The sequence below is a fragment of the Pagrus major genome, chromosome 15, assembly GCF_040436345.1.
Source record: "Pagrus major chromosome 15, Pma_NU_1.0".
Classification (NCBI taxonomy): domain Eukaryota; kingdom Metazoa; phylum Chordata; class Actinopteri; order Spariformes; family Sparidae; genus Pagrus; species Pagrus major.
Genome location: NC_133229.1, coordinates 14,261,706 through 14,284,184, shown reverse-complemented (window position 1 = coordinate 14,284,184; position 22,479 = coordinate 14,261,706). Strand labels below are relative to the sequence as shown.

Below are 22,479 nucleotides of genomic sequence, written 5' to 3'. Positions count from 1 at the left end.
AGTGTGCCGTTTTTTTCCCACCCCATAATATCATTGGAATAGAGACACACTATATTAGAAACAGCTTTCAGTCTAACGCAATACAACCCAACAACACCACAACAAACTCAATCTTCTGAAATGATCATGAAGTTGAACCTCTGTAACAGCACCCTGCAAATGTTTCAACAAACTTGAAAACAGTTGTTGTAGCAGACTGCATTAGTTTTACCTCGGTCTACCTAATAAACTGGCGTCAAGAGTGAGTGTAAAGAAGCACAGAAAATAACACATTTGCTCAGCAGACAGATTCAGGTCAACATGAAGTTAATCAAAGCAGACATTTCCGCTGAATTTTGCCATGAATTCATTACATCATATCTAAGTTAAGTGTTTTCTCTTCTGCTGCATCCAGCCTGCACTTGTATCAGAACGAGTTTTGGAAGAAATCAGAACTAATTTTCTCTACTTGATGTTGTAATCATTAGTGACATGTGTTTAAAACAAGTACAATTCATAATTTATTCATATTTTGTAGTTGTTTCATCCCAAATCGGACTTAATTCCCAGGCCTCCCCTATAGCTCTCATTAGATAGTGAAATTAAGAAAATTAATCAGACGCCACCATGTTCACAGGAGGCATTTAGTAAAAATGAAATCCAGTCATTAAGACTACAGTCACAGTATGGATTGTGCTTATGCTGATGGGCATTTTCAGCTGGAAATTCCTATGCTGGAATTAAACTGCTACTATAATACAATTAAAGTTGGAATTGCTGATCCAAGAAGGTCTTGCAATATGGTATTCTGTTACAAGTCTGTTCAGTGTTTGGACAGACTTTATGATGCACTTTCTTCATCGTGATCGGTTTGGATCCAGCAAACCCATTTCTTTTAACCTTTAATAAATAAGTAAAAATTCTGGTTGTTGAAAATAATTTCATGTTACATGTTTCCCGGCTGAGCAATCACCAGCAGTACATAGTGTAAACTAAATGATACGTAAGCGTTGACTGTGTTTTTCAGATGTTTTGGACAAGCGTGAAATTAAACAGCAAAGTGATAAGAGCTGTTCTATGATAAGGAAATCTTTCATTTTAAGAAAACTGTAAGGACATCCACAGTCAAAGCTCAATAAATTAGAAAAAAGAAGCACCCCAGCTTGAAATAAAACCACTATTATATAATATATTAAACACACAAGTATCATGGGATCATGGGAGTTGTTGTCCTCATTGTTAAGCAACCACCATTGCCAATGAAAATCTATCTGCGTGACTCAGGCACAGGCAAGGTAATGTTTGAGTGTGAGTCCACACCAAAAGTGATAACTTTAACAATAACTATAAATAGATTGTTTAAAAAATGAGTCCACACAAGGACTATAATGATAACGAAGGTGGGAAATTATTGGGATCACTTTTAGAACGATTTAATGAACTATAGAAAACACTGACAGCCAATGAGAATATACTTGAAGTTACAGGGCTGTCAATCAGCTTGATTTTGGGGACATTTTACTACAAAATAATGTCCATGGGGTGCTTTGAATAGTGATTTATTTTATCTGAGGTAATTAATGGTATATAGGAGACACTGTCGATGGTCTTCTCTAGTAACTCAGTCTTGGATATGTATCCAACTTATTAAATACTTATATATACAGTATATATACTATATATATATGTATGTATACTAGGCTGCAAATTACGCACAAAAAACTTCATTTTCAGGAGACATACTGCCAAGCGATCTTTGGCGCTGATGGAGTCTCTGAAGTTTGCTTTGATGTCGTTTAAAACGGTTGCCAGGATAATTGGTGTCTACTCAGCCAAAAGTATGAATAAAATTTGCCTTCAAAAGACGACAACTCTCCTAAAAGAGTGCTGGATTCTCCTAACTTCTGTCATCTTTGAAGAATTTTGTAAAACTATATACTTCTGGGGGGGATTTCTTTTTTGTCTCTCTGTGTAACACACGGTACAGCAGTAACAGGTCATCTATATCCATTTTCCTAAGCTGCTGACACAGCTGGAGTGCGCAGCAGAGTGCGACAACTGAAGAAGTCTGTGTGTTTACCAGGGAAACTACGGCTCTCAACCCCCCTGTATACAAACAAAATGCAAGGAAAACTTAATATAAGCTACCTGTGATAGCTGACTCAAACTGTTAACTCACAAGCCTACTCCTACCCTCCGGCCCATCCATTCTAGCATCATCCCAAGTAATTATGTATTTCTCTGGTTTCATACATTGTTGGGAAGATTTGTGATTATGTAAAAACACAGCTCAACAAAACACATAACAAAGGTCTAGTCGCTTTTAGACATTTTAATGCAGAATTGTTACATATTATATATTAAAAATATATAAAATAAGATGGATATACTGTATAGTATGCGCTGCAGTGTAAAAATTAACTGTAAAAAATGTCTCCATTAGTCTGGTAGGTGATGATATATTTGGAGCATAACTCCTGCTGAGGAGGAGTAATGCTGTAGATCTCAGAGGCGTGGATGGAGTGCGGAAGAGACAGTTTCTGTGGGAGCAGAGACAAAGATCCTGGCACGGCTTTACACTTCCTCCCATCGTGATATTTCTATTCTTATACATTCTCTGTCTCCCTCACCTCCTCTCTCTATCACCTCTTCCCTCCTCTGCCCCTTTCTCAGGTATTTTTCTCAGATCTGCTCCATTACTGTCATTTCCAGCTTCATACTCTTATCTGCACAAAGACAGATGAGGGACTGAGGAGATGAAAGAGCCTTCCTCCATCACATACCCTCACACATGCACCAGTCTCCTGGCCCAAATCTCAAAAATATATAACAAGCAAGCCCCTCTCCTTCTGGAGATGCTTTCATCACGTCTGTGTGTGTCTGTTGCGTGGGTCGGTTGTGTGTGTGTGTGTGTGTCCCGCTCAGGCCCCTGGGTTTTGCTGTCAGGCCAGACTCTTTCCTTGATGACTCCTCCGTGGTTTGCCTTAGACAACGCACTGCAGAGTGATAGCTCACTTTTTGCCACAGCAAGGTGAATCACATCCAGCATCTCTGTCATGTAGAGAAAGGGACGCGCGCGGTAGAGACAAGTTCGGACAACTTTTAGAACTTTAAGGTAAACTACCATTGTGTAAGTGAAATAAAAACACAGTCAAAGAGAGAAAAACTTTTTGGAACCAACATTAAATGTATAGTATATCAGTCTTACTGGGGGAACAGACGCGGGTGTTGTTGAAAAAGACGAGACCCTCCACACGCAGCGACTCATTAAATTGCCACCCACATACCGGTGCACAGGTTTTTATGCTTGACAGAAAGAAGCCCACATTGAACACTGGACACCACAATGAATGATCAAATCAAAAATAAAAGTTCTGCTTTCTTATTTACGCTGCAACACTCGTGAAGACAAATGGAAAAAAGAATTAGGGTGACATTGTTGAGGGAGAGGCATGGAGAGACGCTAATTGTAGAACACTCAGAGAAAGGTGGAGGTGCATCAAGTTTGTGAGACTTAAACTTCAACTGAACTTCCACTGAAATCTGATTTTACAATGAAATCTGATGATTATTAACCTCTCGCAGGGCACACAATGCTATTCCTCCAGTTGGTTCGCTGTTATCAGACTCTTCAATTATTATTTCCCCACCTGACACACCTATGGTGTCAATGGTCCACACTTCAATGTACGTTATGTAATTTCTCTCGGGCTCTAGCTCTGGTAGCAGTTTGATGGTCCTTGACTTTTTATTCTGCAAATGCAAATCTGGTTTAAAAGCCCAATGTGGTTAATGCTGCACTCACACAGGTGTTTTCCATTAATTCAGTTAAGCTGATAAGACCTTGTTACAGGACTGTAATACAATACTTTATAACAACTTTCTGTTGTTTTTAGAAGACCTGCATGCTGTCTCTTTCACCTTGTGGAGTATCCTTGTCACATTTTCTTCTTCAGTGTCCCCCCTGCAACTCTCCCATGCCCCCCGGGGAGAGCGCTGGTTTAAACTGATTTCCTCAGTGTGTGTCTGTCAATTGCATGTTTGTTTAGGAGACAATATTCTGCAGCACTTGATAGACATAGGACTCAGCATGGCTTCACACAGCTCTTCCTGAGAAGAACTTAATCAGCCAGAATAAAGTAAAACACCTGTTAGATTGTGCAGGGCTTTAATTGGGATTTCCCTGACATCCCTGTATGTTAGTCAAATGTGACTGGTATCAGGTATTGTTTGTTTGTTTGTATGTGCTGATTGTGGAAACTGAAAAAAAGGAAAGTAATTTCATTTTCTTGCAGATGAAACAAACAAATCCCTTAAGGCTTTTGAGCTAACATCACCATCCTCGAGAAAATGGGAAAAAGAATCAAGATGGCAAAGGGTGATTTTTCTGGAAGGGAAATCCAAATGATATCAGAACTCATCCCAGAGAAGAGTGGTAGGTAGACAACAAAAATAATAAACAGGAGGAGAAATAAAATAAATCAGTTTGTAACCATGAAACTTAAATAGCCCGAGGTGAGGAAAGTGAGTGTCACGGTGAGAGAACATTAAGTATATACGCTTAACAGATCGACTGATGTTTTGGAAGCGATTATAAATCCATGAAAGAAAAAACATCGCTGTGTGTTTGTGAGGAAAAAGCAATAGTATTTTTGTGCAGAAACCTCTGTGCATGTTTAGTATTTATCTGTTGGTGTGTCTGTATGTGTATGGGCACCTATTCGCAAATTAGCCTCTGATGCTGCTAATGACCAGCTTTAACACTCGGTGGCTGTTGTTGAGGGGTGTGCAAGTTCACCCTTACATTAAATGAATGAAGAGGACGAGGCTGGACTATCTCCCCTGTTGCTGTCGAATTTGACATTTTCCAGGATGAACAGTGAGCATGACAGCACTGATAAATGTCATCCCTGTGTCCTGGTCCCATATCTGCATCCAACATCACAGCTAGTGTGAGTGATCAGGGTGTCTCTGTCTAATTCTTACCACCTCCCACACTTCCCTCCCTTCCCCTTGCCCCTTGCATGGTTACCCTCATGCCTAACTTGATAAACTCCACACACATGCACACCCACCCAAGTGTCATTACATACCTTTGGCTTTGAAATACTAGGTGCTTGCTTTTAGCTAAAGACAGATTTGTTAATTAACCTTTAAGGTGACGATAATGTCACCTTTTCTGCCTGCAGAATTAATTATCTGTGCCGGAGCAGGCTTGTTTTCATTTTTTTGACAATTACCTGTATCGAAGAAGGGCGATGTAGTCAAACTCGGATCTGACCTTTGTACTGTAGATTAGAATATATCAAGGTTAACTGATAAAGACATAATTCTTGTGTGTATTCACCCTTCAGCGACTGTGATTTATCTACGGGATAATTAAAGCTTGAATACATTCTTGTCCTAAATGTACAGCAGGTAAAGTTCTAGTTTTTTTTTTTCAAGGAAAAATCCAGCTGAAAACAAATCAGCACTGTTAATTTATAGAAATATTACATCTCATGTCAACATGGCAACAGTGGGTTTCATAACAGTATCTAAACACAGTTAATAAGGCCCAATCCCAATACACCCCTTACCCTTAGCACTCAGCCCTACCCCTCCATCTTTTGCGTTCACAGAGAGGTAGGGTGCCTCGATTCTTGTTGGGATAGAGGAGTAGGTTGAGGTGTGAGGACTACATGGTCCTTTTCTTCATAACAAGCATAAAACAATCACGACCAGTTTGAAATGGGCCTGAGATTGCTTCTTTCAAGAGAATTTTGAAATCACTTTTGACAATTTCTTCATAAATGGTAGTCTACATTAGCCTACTTGTAACATTACTTTCTTCACTCAACCCAACCAAAGGTGCCTTAAGAAAAATCTAAAGCCTAAAGCCTCTACACACGTCACATATAAGTAAGCCAGCGAATAAGACAACATAAATAGATCACAGAAGACATTTTGACATCTATACAGTACAAGCTACATGCTTTAATAGACACAAAGCAAATGAAGAAAACTCTATGTACCTGCTTCAGTTTCAAGGTTCAGGTTTTGTGCATGCTGGCTCACTGTAACACACTCATGACTTTCACTGACACACTTGACATTGAGTCATTGTTAATCTTAGTCCCAACTGTGCTTTTTCCAGTGTGACAAGTCAAAATGTCTGCTGTGAATTAGCGGTAAGTACATTTCTTTTGTTACCTAAAGTTGCATTTCTTCTCTTTTCACCTCTTGCTCCCCGGGGGTGGCTAACATAATCCAGACCCTCTGACTAAACTGATATCTCCATCAAACTCTTGGTAAGATAGTAAACTAGTTGATTGCCGAATTGTAGAAAGTGAGCATTACTGTCATTAGTAACTGTGACGTCTTTACATTTTAAATTGTAATCCCCCACACTAGTCATTTCTAACAATGTAATCACATAACTGTAACCAAGTAAAGCCCTGCCCAACACTGGAGGCGATGAGTAGGCTTAGAAAGACTGTAATCATGGATCCCACTAGTTTTCTTGCAAGACCTTCCCTACTCTGCCTCTGATATGCTGGCATCTATCCTTTTCGTATGACCTTTATGGCATTTACGGCTTTTTGCTCTTGTAACACCATGCTAAATACCTCCATCATCATCATCATCATCCATCTTATATGTTTCTTAATGGGAGAAGGCCACAGAAGTGGGTAAGGAAAACCGACAGGTGCCTTTCTTCCCATTGGAGAAGCAAATGGTATCGAGGTTTCATAGCTGCAAATGCATTTCCTATTGAGACTAGTAGAGATGACTGTCTGTTTATTGTCTTGAGAACATATAGACTGTTTCTGTTGGGCAAACTTATGACTTGACAGCACAGTGCGCTGCTCTCTCTCTTGTTAAAAGTCAGTCCAGCTCAACCAGCAGTCCATCTCTCTCTCTCTCTCTCCCTTTAATCAGCTGAAACGAGTCAGTCAGATCATTCAAACAAGATGGTATTTACTTGAATATAATTACAATGTCAGGGCTCTAAATGATTGGATGTATCGGTCTACAGATTCCACAGAAAAAAAACTGCCTCAACATAATAGGATATTATGTTTCATTTTCACACTATTTGATCAATATGTGATCGTGTGCCGCTTGTAATAAATACAAACTGCTGTGTGTAAATAATAAGCTCAGCACTGAAATTCTGAAGTGTCATAATCAACCGGATGCACCCTCCACAGCAAGATATTAATTTCTGTTTGAGACTGGAAACCATCAGAGGAAGGCAAATAGTATTAACTTCTGTAATTATAAGGCCCAGCCAAAATTACTGGCCCATTGGCAATTGAAATCTTGGCACCGTGCCTGTAAGAAATATGGCTAAGGCCTAATTAGGGATGTTGGTAGGCACATTGTTTGTTTAATCTGTACACTCAGCTGCGAAAATGACTACTTGTGGTTTGACTGTGGGATGAGTGCTCCGAGTCTTATCTATACGCACTGCACAGAAGGCTGGATGGATAAACTGCTTTTTGTCAAGAAAGAGTCCAGTTACAGCACGAAGCTCCCCTGAACCAAAAGTGTTTTTCTATTTCCATTTGAGTTGAGCAAATGTACATTTGCTCAACTCAACTAGAAATAGAAAAACACATAAATCCTAAAAAAAAAAAAGCATATTTCCCAAATTAAAAGTTTGGGACAACTTCAACATTTCATTACAGAATATCTCCTACAGTACTATATACAGTAGGAGCATCCAAGAGTAACAGTTTCCTCTATACAGTCCAAAAGACGGAGAGGAGCGCAACAAATCTGATGAGCCGACTCCAATGGGCCGGTAAAGTCGATGCATTTACTCAGTGAGCTCAATGAATGCAAGTCTTGGACCTGTGGAGCATTTGCAAAGCCTGCTGGCAAATCAACTGTGCGTAGCAGCTTGGCTCCTTTCGTTCCTGCTGCGAGTTGGAAACTTATCTCGCCATGCCCCCCCCCACCATGTTTCCTTGATTCCCCAATCCCTCTGTGTCCCTTTGGCCATGTCTTGTCTGCCTCAGACCACTGCATTTCCTAATGCCTCTCTCAAATACGGGCCTCTGACCTTTCTCGAAGTGTCTCCGGGGCTTTTATCGTGAACAGACACCTGTAGTCTCACCAAGCCAGGCCTCATTGTGAGTCTCATTATATTGTGGGTTCTTAAATACACCTTCTTGAATTATATGAATGGGTAATTAAAATGAAATGAATGATCCTGTATTTGCCACTGAATCCCACACTGGGGTTCTGCATGACAAGCGAAGGATGGCATTTTCTCCCCGCCTTTAGCCAACTTGAGAAGGCATATCTCTTGGGAAGCCAGAGCTGGCTGAGTGTCACTCAGCATCTGTCCCGCTCCCCTCCTCTCTCCCTGCCTGTGACAGGACCGGCGCTGTGCATTCCTGACACGTTCGGTCAAGGCCCTGACTGTAACCACTAACACGAACAGAGAAGGAGAGACATTTATTGCACTTGCAGAATTAGGAGTATATGATGAGACGCCTCTAGGAAAATACATAATGTCGGTTTTGAACACATTCCAGTAATGTGTTGATTCAATATGATTATGTTAGTTATGCAGTCTGCTGTATGGGAATTTTAGTTTAGCTTATTAATATTATGAGCATAGATTTCCCCAGAGCGGGTGTATGACTTGATTGTTGGCTAACAATATAATTTAGCCATCTGTTTTTTCACAGGCTGTGAGTATGATGTTGGAAAAGGGTAAAGACTTGATATGCTTTTACTGAGAGGCATAATACTCTGCAGCTCAAGGCCTGTCGCCAGGCCTCAGTTCTGTCTCCAAGCTTTAGCCTTTAAATGCCATAACCAGCCAGAGGACTTCACCTCCAGGTTTAATAGCTTCTGTTCCCACACATTTACCTACATTCCGGTTCCTTTCAAGCCAACAATGCAGCCTCAAAAAAGTCATGATTTGAGGTTTCGGAAACGAATGGGAAACGACAAGTTAGCCTGTTTGAACTTCCCTTCCTAAAAAGCACAGTTATGCCTCAGCCCTCCACAATCAGCACCATGCATAAGCACACATTAGTTGCCAAGGCAGCAGCCCAGCACTCTGGTCTACAGGTCCAATAATGAATGAAATAAAGCGACATAATTAAATCAGGAATGCATCCACAGTGTGTCCGTCGGCTACCCTCTTTCTCCACTGTAACCCGCCCCTAATCAAATTGCAGCAGCAGTGCTGTATTAGATCACAGATACCCAGTTGTCTTTATTTTAATCCAGCTGTGCCACATGATTTGGATTGGATTTTAGCTGGAATAGCAGTTGTAGGATTTTTTTTTTTTTTTCTGCGTTGAGTAAGAAACGGAAAGTTAAGCAAAACGTGTGCTTAACTTTTTCTTCCTTCAAGCAGTGTGTGGAAGTTTGTGAGCCGAGGATCACCTGCTGTGACTCTCATACACCAATCATCACAAATTTCTGTGTTGGTTGAAACATTGTGACAGCATATTCAGCATAGATGCACAACTCTGAAAAAGCTGATGTGAACTGAAAATCAATTTATTATAGCCCTTGCAGACATGGGTAAAAAGAAAAGTGTTTTTGACCTACTTTATCAGGTTTTTTTTGGCAGACAACACGTGCGCACTGAAATAGAACCCCAGAAATCTGGCAATTACCATCGCCTTTGTTGCACTTATAATGGTCAGTTTGTATTCACACTGTAAAATTTGCCAAGAGCACAACACAGTACATGCCAGAAAGTGTATTTAAAGGAATAGTTCAACATTTTGGGGTACATGCTTTATTGCTTTTTTGCTAAGAGTTGATAATGTCAAAGAGTACCACTCTTATGTGTGTCTGTACAGTAAATTTGAAGCTACATTCAGTATCTGGTTATCTTAGCACACATAGGGATAATATTGTGTGTGCAGGTTAAACAAAGTTCATGTAATGTGGGTGAGCCAGGCTAGCTGTCTCCATTTGTTTCAAGTCTTTGTCTCAAAGGTGTTATCTGTATAATATGGACTGAATTCGAGGGTATATAGCTTCAAAATGATTGGAGGGAGCATATCATTAGTGTATCCGAGAACTGCTGCTCTTTTCCAGCAATCCTTGGCTGTAGCTAACTACCATTAGCTAATTAGCTCATGGCTCGGTAAGCCGTGGAGCCAGTGGCCAGAGTTTGCCTTGACCGAGACCTCGGATCATTAGGGGAGTCAACACGGGCAGCAGGGCTCAGATCAATCGGGTATAGCGAGAGTTTTGAGGGCGATCACAGCTGGACATTGAACTCGGACTGGACACAGCCTCCAAGACTGCTGGAGAGGAAGGAAGCAGCAGAGCAGTGAGAAATATATTCATATATTTGTATTACTTAGTCATTATTTTCACCAAACCAAGACTCTTTCAGTGGCATTTATGTCGTTTGTGTTTTATGACGAGTCAACAAGGCAATCAAGCTGTATTACTTTGATGCAAGCGAAATCTTTTATGACATTATGTGCGTTTATTTTGGTCATTTATAACAGTAAAAGCTATGACAGCTTGTGAAATGTAGTAAACGTGCTGCTTTGTGGGCTATCAGATGTGGAATTTTTGGCCAGGGCTGCTAATTTCAGTAGACATCTCTGCAAAACAGTACATACGCAGATGTTTTTGACATACCGTCGAAGCTGTTGTTTCTTCACATTCCGTTGATAATGTTCATAATAAGTGAGTTCATTTTTTATTTTATTTTATGTTTTTAAGCTAAAATTCTGTCCATATTATACAAATTTCCTCTTCTTCATGTTGAATAGACAGATATCAGAAAATCAGAAAGATAGCAGAATCGCTTTTCTTCACCGTGACGATGTGTTTAAGTTGTTTCATGCTGCTGAACTGTGGATTTATTTGTGAAGGACTTGGGTCAGATTTTCTGCTGCAGTCCGAAGGATGCACATTCTCGAGTGCCTTGTCTCAGTGCCTCTCTCGCTCAGTTAACAGAGAGCAACAGTAGCTAACGTTAGTTTGGAAATGGAGTCTGCTGATGAATGGCCTCCTGCACAACATAGAAGTCCCACAGAGCCCCTTTAACATTTTATTATGTACTGAGTTTGAAGTGAAGTTTTCAGCTTTATAGTATAAGACTTTAAACACCAATGTTACAGAAACCAAAATTAACAGACCATCAGTTACTGATGAAAGAAAAAGTACTTTTTAAATATATTCTTACCGTGTTTTATTCACCAGTCTTAAACATGATCACCCATTTAATTTGAAACTGGTCTGTGCACCAACTAGAGGCCTCTGCTCCGACAGTCTCAGAGAGCTTAGAGGTGTTAAGTGGCCATCCAAGCAGTATGTTGGCGATTTGTCCTCTCCAGGGCAGCCTGTCTGTGTGCCATCCTCCACTGGGACAAAACTCGGCCAGGAATCAGAGAGCCGGCAAATATTCTGCTCCAGCATTCTCTCTCTTCAGACTGCATCTCTTATTACTTCTCCTTGAATCTCTCCGCTTCGTCGTCATTTCAATACGTATTTTTAGACATGAACATATTGGGCTCTCAACATTCACCACTGACCATCTAGCTTCATTGAACATACCAGTTCTCCAGTTGGATCTCATGGCATGTAAGCAGAGGAATGGGAATTAACCAGTAGTAAATGGACCAGAAGAAGCACTCAACAGACAAGGATTGGAATTTCCCTCAGGGCTAGACACAAGCTCTGATCCTAATAGCTTGTAAATCTCATAAGTCACTATATTCAATAGCTCTCTGCAATATAATTAAATGCTTGGAGTAATAAGTAGGTGGTGACATGTGGGTGCTTAGACAGAGATAAAGACAGTGGTGATTGCCCACCTCTGATTTGGTGGGAAAAGTAATTTCAAATTCTGTCCCAGATCCGGCAGATGGTCAGCTCCAGTTTTTCCCCCCTCGGACTCTTTACCACACACACACACACACACACACACACGCACACACACACACACACACACACACACACACACACACACACACACACACACACACAGAGAGAGCTCGCTTTTAGCTCATCCGATTGCCAAATGTGCCCCCTGGGGCAAATTCAATCAAATGGGAACGGACAAAATGCCCCGCATCCTTTTGAATGTGTCTCTGCGTTGCATCAGGTACTTGAGCAGTCATACCTGTGAAGAGCGCTGGTGCAATTTGTGACAAAGTCAGGGAAACAGATCAGCCCTTGCCACTCGGGAAGGGCCAGTCTTGCTCTGAGCCAATCTGAACAGACCTCTGTGTGGGGCTTTGCGCCTGTGTGTCGTGGACATTGTAAGGCTCCCTGATATTTGTCATTTCTCTTGAGAAGTGAAGGTCACACGCTCTGTCTGCAGAGTGAGGTAGGCATGTAAGTGCTGCTCTGTGGCCTCCTGCACCTGTAGATAAATGCTGTGACTATAGTTTAATAATGGCTCTCGGCGTTTGGCTCCCTCTCAGCCAACTCCTGCTAGCAGATATAATGCGATCAATATTGATGAAATCGCTCAGCTTCAGAAAGACAGGAACACACATAGACATCCAGCCAAAAGATTACTTTTAAACTCTTTTTTTTAAACTACTGATTTGCTTAAAGTTAGCTTCTACGTCCCTCATTACTCAGCAGCATATTCAGCTAATTAAGGGAAATTTTACTTTCTGTCAAGGTGGCACAGCAGAAGATGTGTATTCCCGAGGCCTTAGCCACAGATTCTGCCCATAGTGCATTGAAAATTAAGGGCTTTCAAATGAGTTGCTCATATTGTTTTTGATGCTGTTGTGTGCTAAATCTCCAAGGCTCTTCAGCGGGGGAAGGAAGAGAGAGAGAGAGGAGCTCTTGAGAAATAATTCAGTTTTATTTCCTTGGCTGAGGCTGTGGCTTGTCAGATTTAGAATATGCATCGAACAGAGATGGATAGGAATGGGTGATGATAAATCGGCCCAATTGCGGAGCTTTAATGAAGAGGAACAGTGAAGAGGCAGAAACCTAAAAAGTCCCTGAGTTAGAAAAGGTCAGATGTAAAGATTTAAAGCCAGAGCTATAGGGTGCTGTGATCTGCTCTTTGTGGAAATTAATGTGGATGTATGCGGCTTACTCTGTGTCCACTGAGCCTGAATTCACAATTAAACCATTCGCAGAGAAAAATGAATCCTGAACCAGTATAAATCTCTAGTTTTTCAAAAGTTTGACGCCAATATTGGTTAGCTTAAGAACTTCATACATTCATCTTAAGACTTACCACGTTGTCAGTAAATCTATAACTGGGTTTTGCCCCTACAGAAGCCATTATGCCTTTGCTCAATAATGTCTCAACACAGAGCAAACCGCTGATAAAACAGAATGAGGTACTCCCCAGGCAGCCAGCAGGCGGTGCTGAGTTCAGAGCCTTCTCTGTGCCTCGTGTATATGGGCTCTTAGACAGCTCATCTATTTAGGCCGGTGATCAGGTCAGAGGGGTCTGACTAGAGCAGCCTTTGTAGAAAAACTGTTTGGATTTCGGAAACACTAGTTTGTGGTTATTTCTACATTGTTAAAACTATTTCTTTGTTTCCTATTTCTCAATCTCATGAGAGCAATCTTCCCACAGGTAGCTGGGAAATAAAGAGAGCAGAGCAAACGTAACAGCAAATAGGCCACAAACAAAAGCCATTAATGACTTGTAAAATATAACTTTTTTTGGCTTTTAACCAGACATTTCTTCTAGTGTAAATGTGCCGACTCTGAGTTTGAATTACGCAGCCCACCATCACCTTCCACCCTCCTCGTCTGTCTCTCTCCCTCTTTGAATCAGGGTGATTACAATTATTTCCCAGCGGGATAAATTGGGGTGCATGCTGCCTCTGTCATTACCTCTCCAAGCGCTGGCATTAGCTCTACTTATGTGACTGTAATCACCATCGTCCTTCCTCCCTCGTACAGTAAAATGCATCCTCTGTCACCAGCCTGTAAATGATGTGCTTCCTGCTGCTTTCTCTCCAGCCTGTAAATGAAAATAAAAGTGAAATTAAGTTCCACAAAAGCAAGGCTCTGCTATCCACCGAAACAAGGATGAAGTCTTGATTAATTCCAACTGTGTTTGACGTTTGGAGCCTGGAGCCCTTAAAGTGTGGCCAAACCATATTGGAGTCTTTCTTCTAATAAAGTTTATCGCCGGGAAAAGAAAAAAAAAGAAGATCAGGCAAAAATTCAATCCGTATCTCGAGCCAAGGGAAATCCTTCGGGGGCGGTATTGATTTGTTGGAGAAGATTGGATACAAATTCTCCAGGAGAAGGAGGAATATAATTTCGTGTCCAAAAGGCTTTTTAATTTTGAGCTTATGAGATCGATCATCCCCTGCAAACAAGGTGATGTTGAATATACAGTGGAATATGAAATTTGAGGTATCCACTGCTGCAACATTTTCTTAAATTTCTCATGTCAGAGATGCATTTAGATACATTTATATCATGATATACAGTAACTGATGACTGTATGCTTGATTTAAACCCATCACAGGAAAAGCGGACCCCGCCACAACTAATAAAAATTAGGTATTTGCACAATGTACTTGCAGGAGTGACAACTGCAGAAAAACACTTTCCGTGATAATATCAAAAATGGAGTTTGATTTTGTGGAACCATTAACTTTAAAGCCTGATACGATGGCCCTTTTTTCGATAATAATCAGCACGTTTCTTTTCCCGCAGCAAAAGTCAGCATGCTATGTGCATTCTAATGTGAACCCACAAAAGAAAATATTGTCAAGATGGATTTTATCTATCTAGTTACCTTGGGGGAGCCTCAAACTCATTAAGACGTAAAGGGCTGGATGCAAGATAAGCCTTGGAGAGTGACAGGTAGACCGCAGCAGCATTACATGACCCGAAAGCTCAGTGTGTGTGTTCATAAGCGAGGAGGTGGAGGTTGTGTGTTTGTGTGTCGGTTGAGCTGTGGGTCCGTCTTGACTCACTCTATCTTTCTGCCTTTAATCCCTGGGGACAAAAAACTAATGCTCCCTGTCACTGATATCTGAGCAAGAGAGCTAAAGAGAGAACAAGCTGGGAAAATTTTGTGATTCAGGAAGCATATTTTGTGTCATTAGCAAAGTGTAATTTATCGTGCACCCCATATCGTAAATGTAATGCGGCTGGAATGAATCACGCACCTCGGCTCAGCAAGGTGTAAAATGAGCTGGTACTGATTAGGCTGCTCTCTTGTGAAAGCATCATGACACATAGTTATCAACGGACCAACAAATAGACTTTCCACAGTGTGTAACACGCTGCTTGTCTTTTAGAGAGATTAAAAAAAGGGTAATTGATTTTCCTGTTGCTTGGAGAGAGGAAAAATAACAAAATTTGTTGCGCATGATTCAATTTTCTTTTTTTTTTATCTTGGAAGGGTTTGCGGAAGATGTATGTGCCTTTTAGCCAACATTTCCATATTTCCACAGTTAGATGCCCACTGAGGAGCTGCACAGGATGCAGGACATCCTCACAATTCAGCCGCTGGCCACTGAGCCACTCTTGTGGAGCAGATGCGTGATAAATGCCTCGCTGAAGGGCATGTAGTTGTTTGGGAGAGCATTACTCAGTCACCATTTCCATTTAGACTGAAGTAGCTCATCTGGAGAATAACTGCTGGACCCAAGAATCCCTCCACAGACTTTGGGCAACTGTCTCACCTGCTTTTGTGTACTTATTTTTCCCTAATCCAAGGCATGTTTAATAATTTTGATGATATATTTATTGCTTGGTTTTGCCAGTAATACATGTATGTATGAATGAATGTAATAGATTTAACAGTCAAGCTGCTGACCTAAAAGGGGAAAACCACTATGTTTAAAAACCTTATATTTACATGTTTTGTGTGTAAATGATTCATACTTACCAATGGCAAATTACGTCCTGTTTAGCCAATGACAGCTGAGTTTGAATTTGCCTGATAATTCTGCTTTAATTGAGTATATAAGCTGCTCATCAGGGCTTCCTTAATGTACACAAACAACCCTATTGGATGAGCTCAAGCATTTCATCAAAACCACCTATCATGTTCCAAGGCCAAGGACCTCTTAGCTGATAGAGTGATGGAGCAGGGACCCCCCCACTAAATATATCGTATACAATTCTGTTGCACATTGAACTTGGCCTGCAGTAATGTGTAGTGCACTAGTTGTTGCATGGCTGAAGTTAGGCACATTAGCTTCACCCTCTGCAATTTCTTAGGTGGTTTCTGAGGGTTGAGGGTATGTCAGAGTCTCTTCTTGATAATCCACTGTGGCTCACAAGATTGTACATACACCTGGGGTTAGTGTACAGATAACTGGCTAATACGCAGTTAGCTGAGTAGTTTACCATTAGGGTTAAGTGCTGCACATTCACTTCGCGTGAGGTTTGGTAAGATTGCTTACATGATTGCATGAGGAGTCTTTGGTAGACTATAATCAGTTAAATTATTTTATTTTATTTTTTACAATTTATCTCAGCTAATATGTTGTCAGTGCATGTCAATGTGTGTTTTTTTAGACATATTCATTTTTTTAAAATAGAAAACCTTGAAAATATTAAATATGAATTATTAAAACTTGCAGCAACTCCTCTAGGAGTTGCAGACCCTCTACTGAAGTCTCAGGCACTGGACCGTCAATTGTCATAATTACCTCTGCCATGGAGGTTCTGTTTTCACCTGTCGGAGGGTTGATGGGTGGAGGATGGGTCTCGGCACAAAATGGACCCTATTAACTTTTGGTGTGGTTCTGAATAAAGGGACGGACGGATGCAATTTTTTCTCACTTACTTTAAAATTGCAAGATAGGGTTTTTTTTTTTTTTTTTACATTTTGTTAATATCTCGGAGAATAATGAAAGATCTTGAAGAAAAAAATCAGGTGCATTGAGGTCGCTGGTATTTCTGAGTGAGTACAAAAAGGAAATGTTGGGCCATGGCAGACGGATGTGCTCCAGTGGGTGCCATTCTAATTTAAGTGGATTTGGTCAAGTCTGCAGTTGCACTACAACCACTTGATGTAGCAGAAACTGGTAGTTTCAACCGTTTGTCCATTACTTTCAACTGACTATATAAACTGTTCTGTTATTGTTCATGTATGGAATCACTCATCTAGCTAGATAAAAAAATAGGCCTACATGTTGTCATAAGTCAAGTCAGGATAACTGATGGGGCCCAGAGCTATGTCGCACACAGGCCCTGGAAGATGCATACATTTACTATTACGAGGTCTTATTTATGGATCGTGAGTTGTTTTCAGGTTTCCCAGAATTTTTAGTGTGCAGCTGTAGTCGTTAGTTATTTTTAAACTCCAGAGGGCCACTTATCCAGTCAGCCACTCTGAGACACACACACACACACACACACACACACACACACACACACACACACACACACACACACACACACACACACACACACACAGTGGGATTCGATGTAACTACTTCCTCATTCACCTATTTTAATATCAAATTTCCCTTATGACAGTACTTCTGATATATATATTTTTTTTGCTGGAAGACAGTGTCCCAGCTTCACTGTCCCAGCACAGATGTTAAAAAAGATAGTGTTTAATGTTCTTAATATTTGGAGCTCTCTATATCACCCTGGGAGGTACAGTATCTGACAACCCAACAGTGCAACAGAGCGGCCTGTTGAATTGTTTTAGAGCCCGGTGGCATAAAGACTTTGTTGAGACGACACAGAACAAGGTCGTGTCTGGCAGATCACTGGGTGACTGGGGAGGGCTGGAGCAAGCAGGGGCATGCTAATTTGTTCCCGCTCAGTAAGAGTGTGAATCAGCCTGAAACAGCAGAGCTCTTCAGTGTAGGTGATCTTGGGTTAAGTCGGCCTGCTTACATGACCTCAATTATGTTTATCCTTGAGGAAGAGCCAACAGGTCCTCTTTTCTTGTATCCTGAATGCAGAAATATAAGCGTAATCGGACTGTGCAGACTAACAAAAATAATAATCACATGCTACATGGTACTGTATGTTGCTTTGTATAAAAGCTAAATGCCTAAAAATGAGTCACTGACCAGTGTTCATTTGTTCTTTGCCACAGATTTACCGAGTTTCTGGAGCCCTTCGAGAGAGTGATTCAGCCAGAGGAGCTCTGGCTCTACAAGAATCCTCTAGTTGAGTCAGACCACATTCCTAAGAGGGTCATGTTCGTAAGTACCTGCTGTCTCATTAAGCATTCCTCCTGATCGCCACTAAATACATGGCCATTACTGCATTCTACATCAACTTTATCCTCTGCTTAATTCGAAGTAATCCTTGTGGTGCAGAAATCCTTCATTTAAGACGATCAATACTGTAAAGCCTCTTCTTTCCACTGTTGAGGTGCAGCAGCCTGGATTGTGTTGATAGATATGAGAACGGCTTTCACAGAACTGTGGTGATTAGCGCTTTCAATGTAAATACCGTTCTCTCGGACAGAAGTGGGTGGTGCAGGGTTAAGATGAATTTCTAACCAATGCAGCGTGGAATGAAAATATCTTTTCCTCCTGCTCGTGCTGTAAACACCGAGTTAATAACCCAACGAATGGCAATCATTTCTATCCACCACAAACAGTTCTCAGCGACAATACACTTAGAATACATCACAGCGGTCATTAAGGAGCTCATTCTATTGCAGTTGTGAGTCATTTATTGTTTCCAGTCTCAGATGGCGGAGACTGGATGGTTCCATTTTCAAAGAGTGATTTTGGTAAAATATGACAACAGCGATGCCAAAACAAACAAGCTGTTGTTAAACCAGAGATACTTCCACTATTTCCATCTGCTACCAACAAAGACCATCTAATGACATGAAATGGCTGGGAGCCAGTTTTATTAAAACAATTTGAGTTTGAAACAGCTTTTTTGGAAATAGGCTTATTTTGCTTTCCTAACGTGAACTTGATGAAAAGATTCATACCACTCCCACACTCTGGAGTATGATGCCAGAGCCATTAGGCAATTAGCTTAGCGTAAAGGCAGGAAGTAGGTGGAACAGCTAAACTGCCTACGAGTATACCTACTCGCACATCTAAATCTCACTAATTGACCATATTCACACAGCGGCCATTTTCCTCTAACATCATGCTCAGGGTAGCTCAAATGTTGTACTGCTGTGTTCCAGGTTGCAAGCCATATACACCTATGTTAACGTTAGCATTCAACCACCTCCTAGCTAACATTACTGTTCGATAGTATTACATTTTAGGATAGGAAAGGCATTATTAGTTCTAAAATATCAACACATATCTTGGACACATTCATTTAAGCCTGGAACTGAAAGACTGTCCCTCCAGCTTGTCATTGTCCAAAACTTTTCAGTTGCCAATCAACCGGTAAGTGATGAAATTATAAAAAAATGTCAGATTCCCTGTGTTTATACGACCTGCAACATGTAACACAGCAGCATAACATTAACCTGCATTCAAGCCTACCACCCTGAGTGCGACGCCAGGGGTAAATAGCCGCCGTGTTGAATAGGATCAATTAACACATTCCATCTCCTTTGTTTAGTCCGAACACAAACAGAAAGGTAAAAACAGCAAGTTGTGGTTTAACAGGCAGTTCTGTTTCTGTTTCTTAGTGAACAGCAGCCAGGCGCTTTGACTTTCTGCTTTCTTATTGTCACCGCGAGGTTGCCATGCAACCAGCAGAGGCTCAAGGAGGTCAGAGCACTCGGCCGAAGAAGAACAGTTGCAACGGTTCTGTAACTTTATACAGAAAAACCTGAACATCAGGGCACCTTGAGCAGAATGTATTTCATCTGAAGCAGAGTAGCTTTTTAAAGCTGCAAAATAATGAATACCTTCTACATTTAAAAAAAAAGTATCATACAACAAAAGATGTAAAGATACTACAAACAGAACATAGAGCAATAATATAATAACATAAAGAGAGTGAAAGAATAGATATAGTTTATCTCCATACTTGTCAAACCGAATGTGAGTAGTCTCCTGCTGCTAAGACATTACAATTTAGGCACATCTGAGCACTGAGTGTGCCTTTGTCGCATCAAACATAAAGTGCCCTCCTACGTTGCTGATAGGTATTAAAAAAAACTGAGCTGAATGAAACACTTTTTCTGTAAACTGGCTCTGAATCCTGCATTCATCTGACATAGGAAACAAATCAGGGCAGTGCGCAGACAATTTTAAAGAGCTTATATCTGAAATTGTGACATTACACAGGCGACACTTTCTGCCCTCCTCTGGAATTGAGTGGAAGCGTCCAGTTTCTACCACCACAGGCAAGATACCACATCTCAACTGCGGACAAACAGACCTCTATGCTCTGGTCAGGTTAGGGGTGACATAGTGATCTGTATGGCAAAAGACACTTAATCAAACTATTAGTTGTCAATTTTGGTTTACACAAAAGATCTCCTGACCATTTCTGTTTAAAGTTTTCAAAGTGTACTGCCCTTTACAAGCTCCCGTGTACAAGAATGATTATTAGAAATATCCCATCCCATATCACCACATACTGCCAGTTTTGGGGTCAAATTATGCATGCCCAGAAAAGAGCGCATAGCTCTGTTCTGAAAAGTGGTATTTTGTTTGCTTGCAATAACCCCACCATAATCTAAAATAGGACAGACACAACATTTTTACAACAGTGTATATGTTTCATAACTAAGATCCCTACATAACTTAACCTTATTAAGGACAGCTCCCGGTGCCCTACCTGCAGAGTCTGATAAGACTTTTATGCCTTCTTACTCCAAAAGTAAGATGGTCGTTCAGAGCAAGTCCTGAGTATTTGTAGTGCTCTGTGTATGACAGAGGTGTTAAGCCAATATGAAATTTAAACTCTAAATGTGTTTTCCATACTGATGCTCAAGGGCAGAAATTGGGTACTCAGGATGATTGCATTTCATGTTCCCTCTTCTCTTAGAATGAACTCTTTTCCACCACATCATACAATGATCAATCCTTCTGTCACAGGTTTAATAGTGAGATGTTATGATGAGGCTGATCAGGGCTGCTGTCCAGATGTAGCAGGGTGTGCACTATTCTGTGTCACGCTGGAAGCAGAGGAGGTGGACTGAAATGCAGACACACACAGTCAGGTGGGTAGAATAACAAAAGGTGAGTTTTAATTAGCTTGTAGTCCAAAACCCAACAATATCTGAAATCTAAAAAAAGGCAAAGGCAGCATAAAACACAAGAAGCAGGCAGGGACAATTCAAAGGACGAAAGAAGTATGAAGATACAAAAACTAAATAAGGTGCAAACCAAAGACACAGTGGGAACACAGGCAGGAAGAATCAGAATGAACACAATGAACACGGGAAAGAGAGAGGGGAAGACAAGAACTTAAATACACAGGTGGAGGAGTGATAAAAAGGGTGGGAAAACAGACAAAGGGAGGAAGTAGAAAGTGAGACATGACACATGAGGATTAGACTACCAAAATAAAACAGGAAATTACAAAAAACCCAAACCATGACATTTTGTGGCAACAATGGCAGTTTTATGACAATTGTAGCTTCATAATGGCATTAAAAAATCCTACAGAACATTTCAAGCTAATTTATTGTGATTGTACAAGAAATATCTGCTAAGTATTTTGTAATTCCGTTCATAGTCCACTATTTTAGTCAGTCATCATTTCTTTGACAGGCTAATTTGTTTAATTCCGAACAGTGGGTAACCTTTCTCTGCAGGCTAACTTGTCCAGTGCATAATTGCTGTTTGATCAAAATATCAGATCAACTTACCAGGCAAAGACTTGCCTGCCCATTGCTTGTTTAGCTCACCTCTCTGCGAACTGACAGCGTTTGAATGACTGGCGCTCCGCTCTGTCCTGTGTGCCTCCACACACATCAATCAGTTCATTATGCGCAGAAACAGCTGCAGAGTAGGTGGAGAGCGCTGTCAGTCATTCCACACTTGAAACAACAGCGGTGGTAAACTTGGCTGCTCTTTAAACTGTAGCATATGCAATACACCCTCCCCACCATCTAAACAATGGCTGAAAAGATTGAATATGTACAACTACTTTATGTTGAAGATTAGCTTTGCTCCAGTTAATTATTTAGCGAAGACTGATTTTTACCAATGATTAACATAAAGGGCTTAACACATTAACAGAAGTGGATTTGCTTAGAAATACAACAAAAAAAACCCCTTAGCTTTATATTACTCATCAACAAATCATTTGTTGGGTATTTATTATGAGCACTTAAAAGTCCATTAGTCATAGAAAGTCACCGCCAATTAGGCAGAAAACACACAAAAACAAAAAAAACAACACACACACACAAACGCCTACAATTAAACTTCCCCCACCGTTCATCTGTAGAGCTGAACATCCAATAAAAAGCCAAATTTAAACCCTAGAGCTTGTCTACAGCTTATCTGCACTCTATTTCTATTCCTTTCCTCAAATCCTTCAAAAAAATGTTGACAGTTTATATTAACCTCAACGTCCATGAATCTTTGCTCATGGCAGACCACTAAATAATGAGTGGAGGAGAAAGCCCCACACCCACATGCCTCTCAGGGAGTCTGCTCCCAGTGTTGACACCCAACAGTCAGGCTTCTTCAATGTCATTGTGCTGAC

At 40.8% G+C, this 22,479-nt stretch overlaps 1 protein-coding gene across 1 annotated transcript in view; it reads left to right on the top strand.

The window, feature by feature from the left end:
- plpp4 (phospholipid phosphatase 4) overlaps positions 1-22,479 on the top strand; it is a 53,514-nt gene that overhangs the window by 9,094 nt on the left and 21,941 nt on the right. Inside the window, exon 2 of the mRNA XM_073482375.1 lies at positions 17,978-18,086. Coding sequence (XP_073338476.1) covers positions 17,978-18,086 — 109 coding nt within the window. The remainder of the gene's footprint in view (positions 1-17,977; positions 18,087-22,479) is intronic.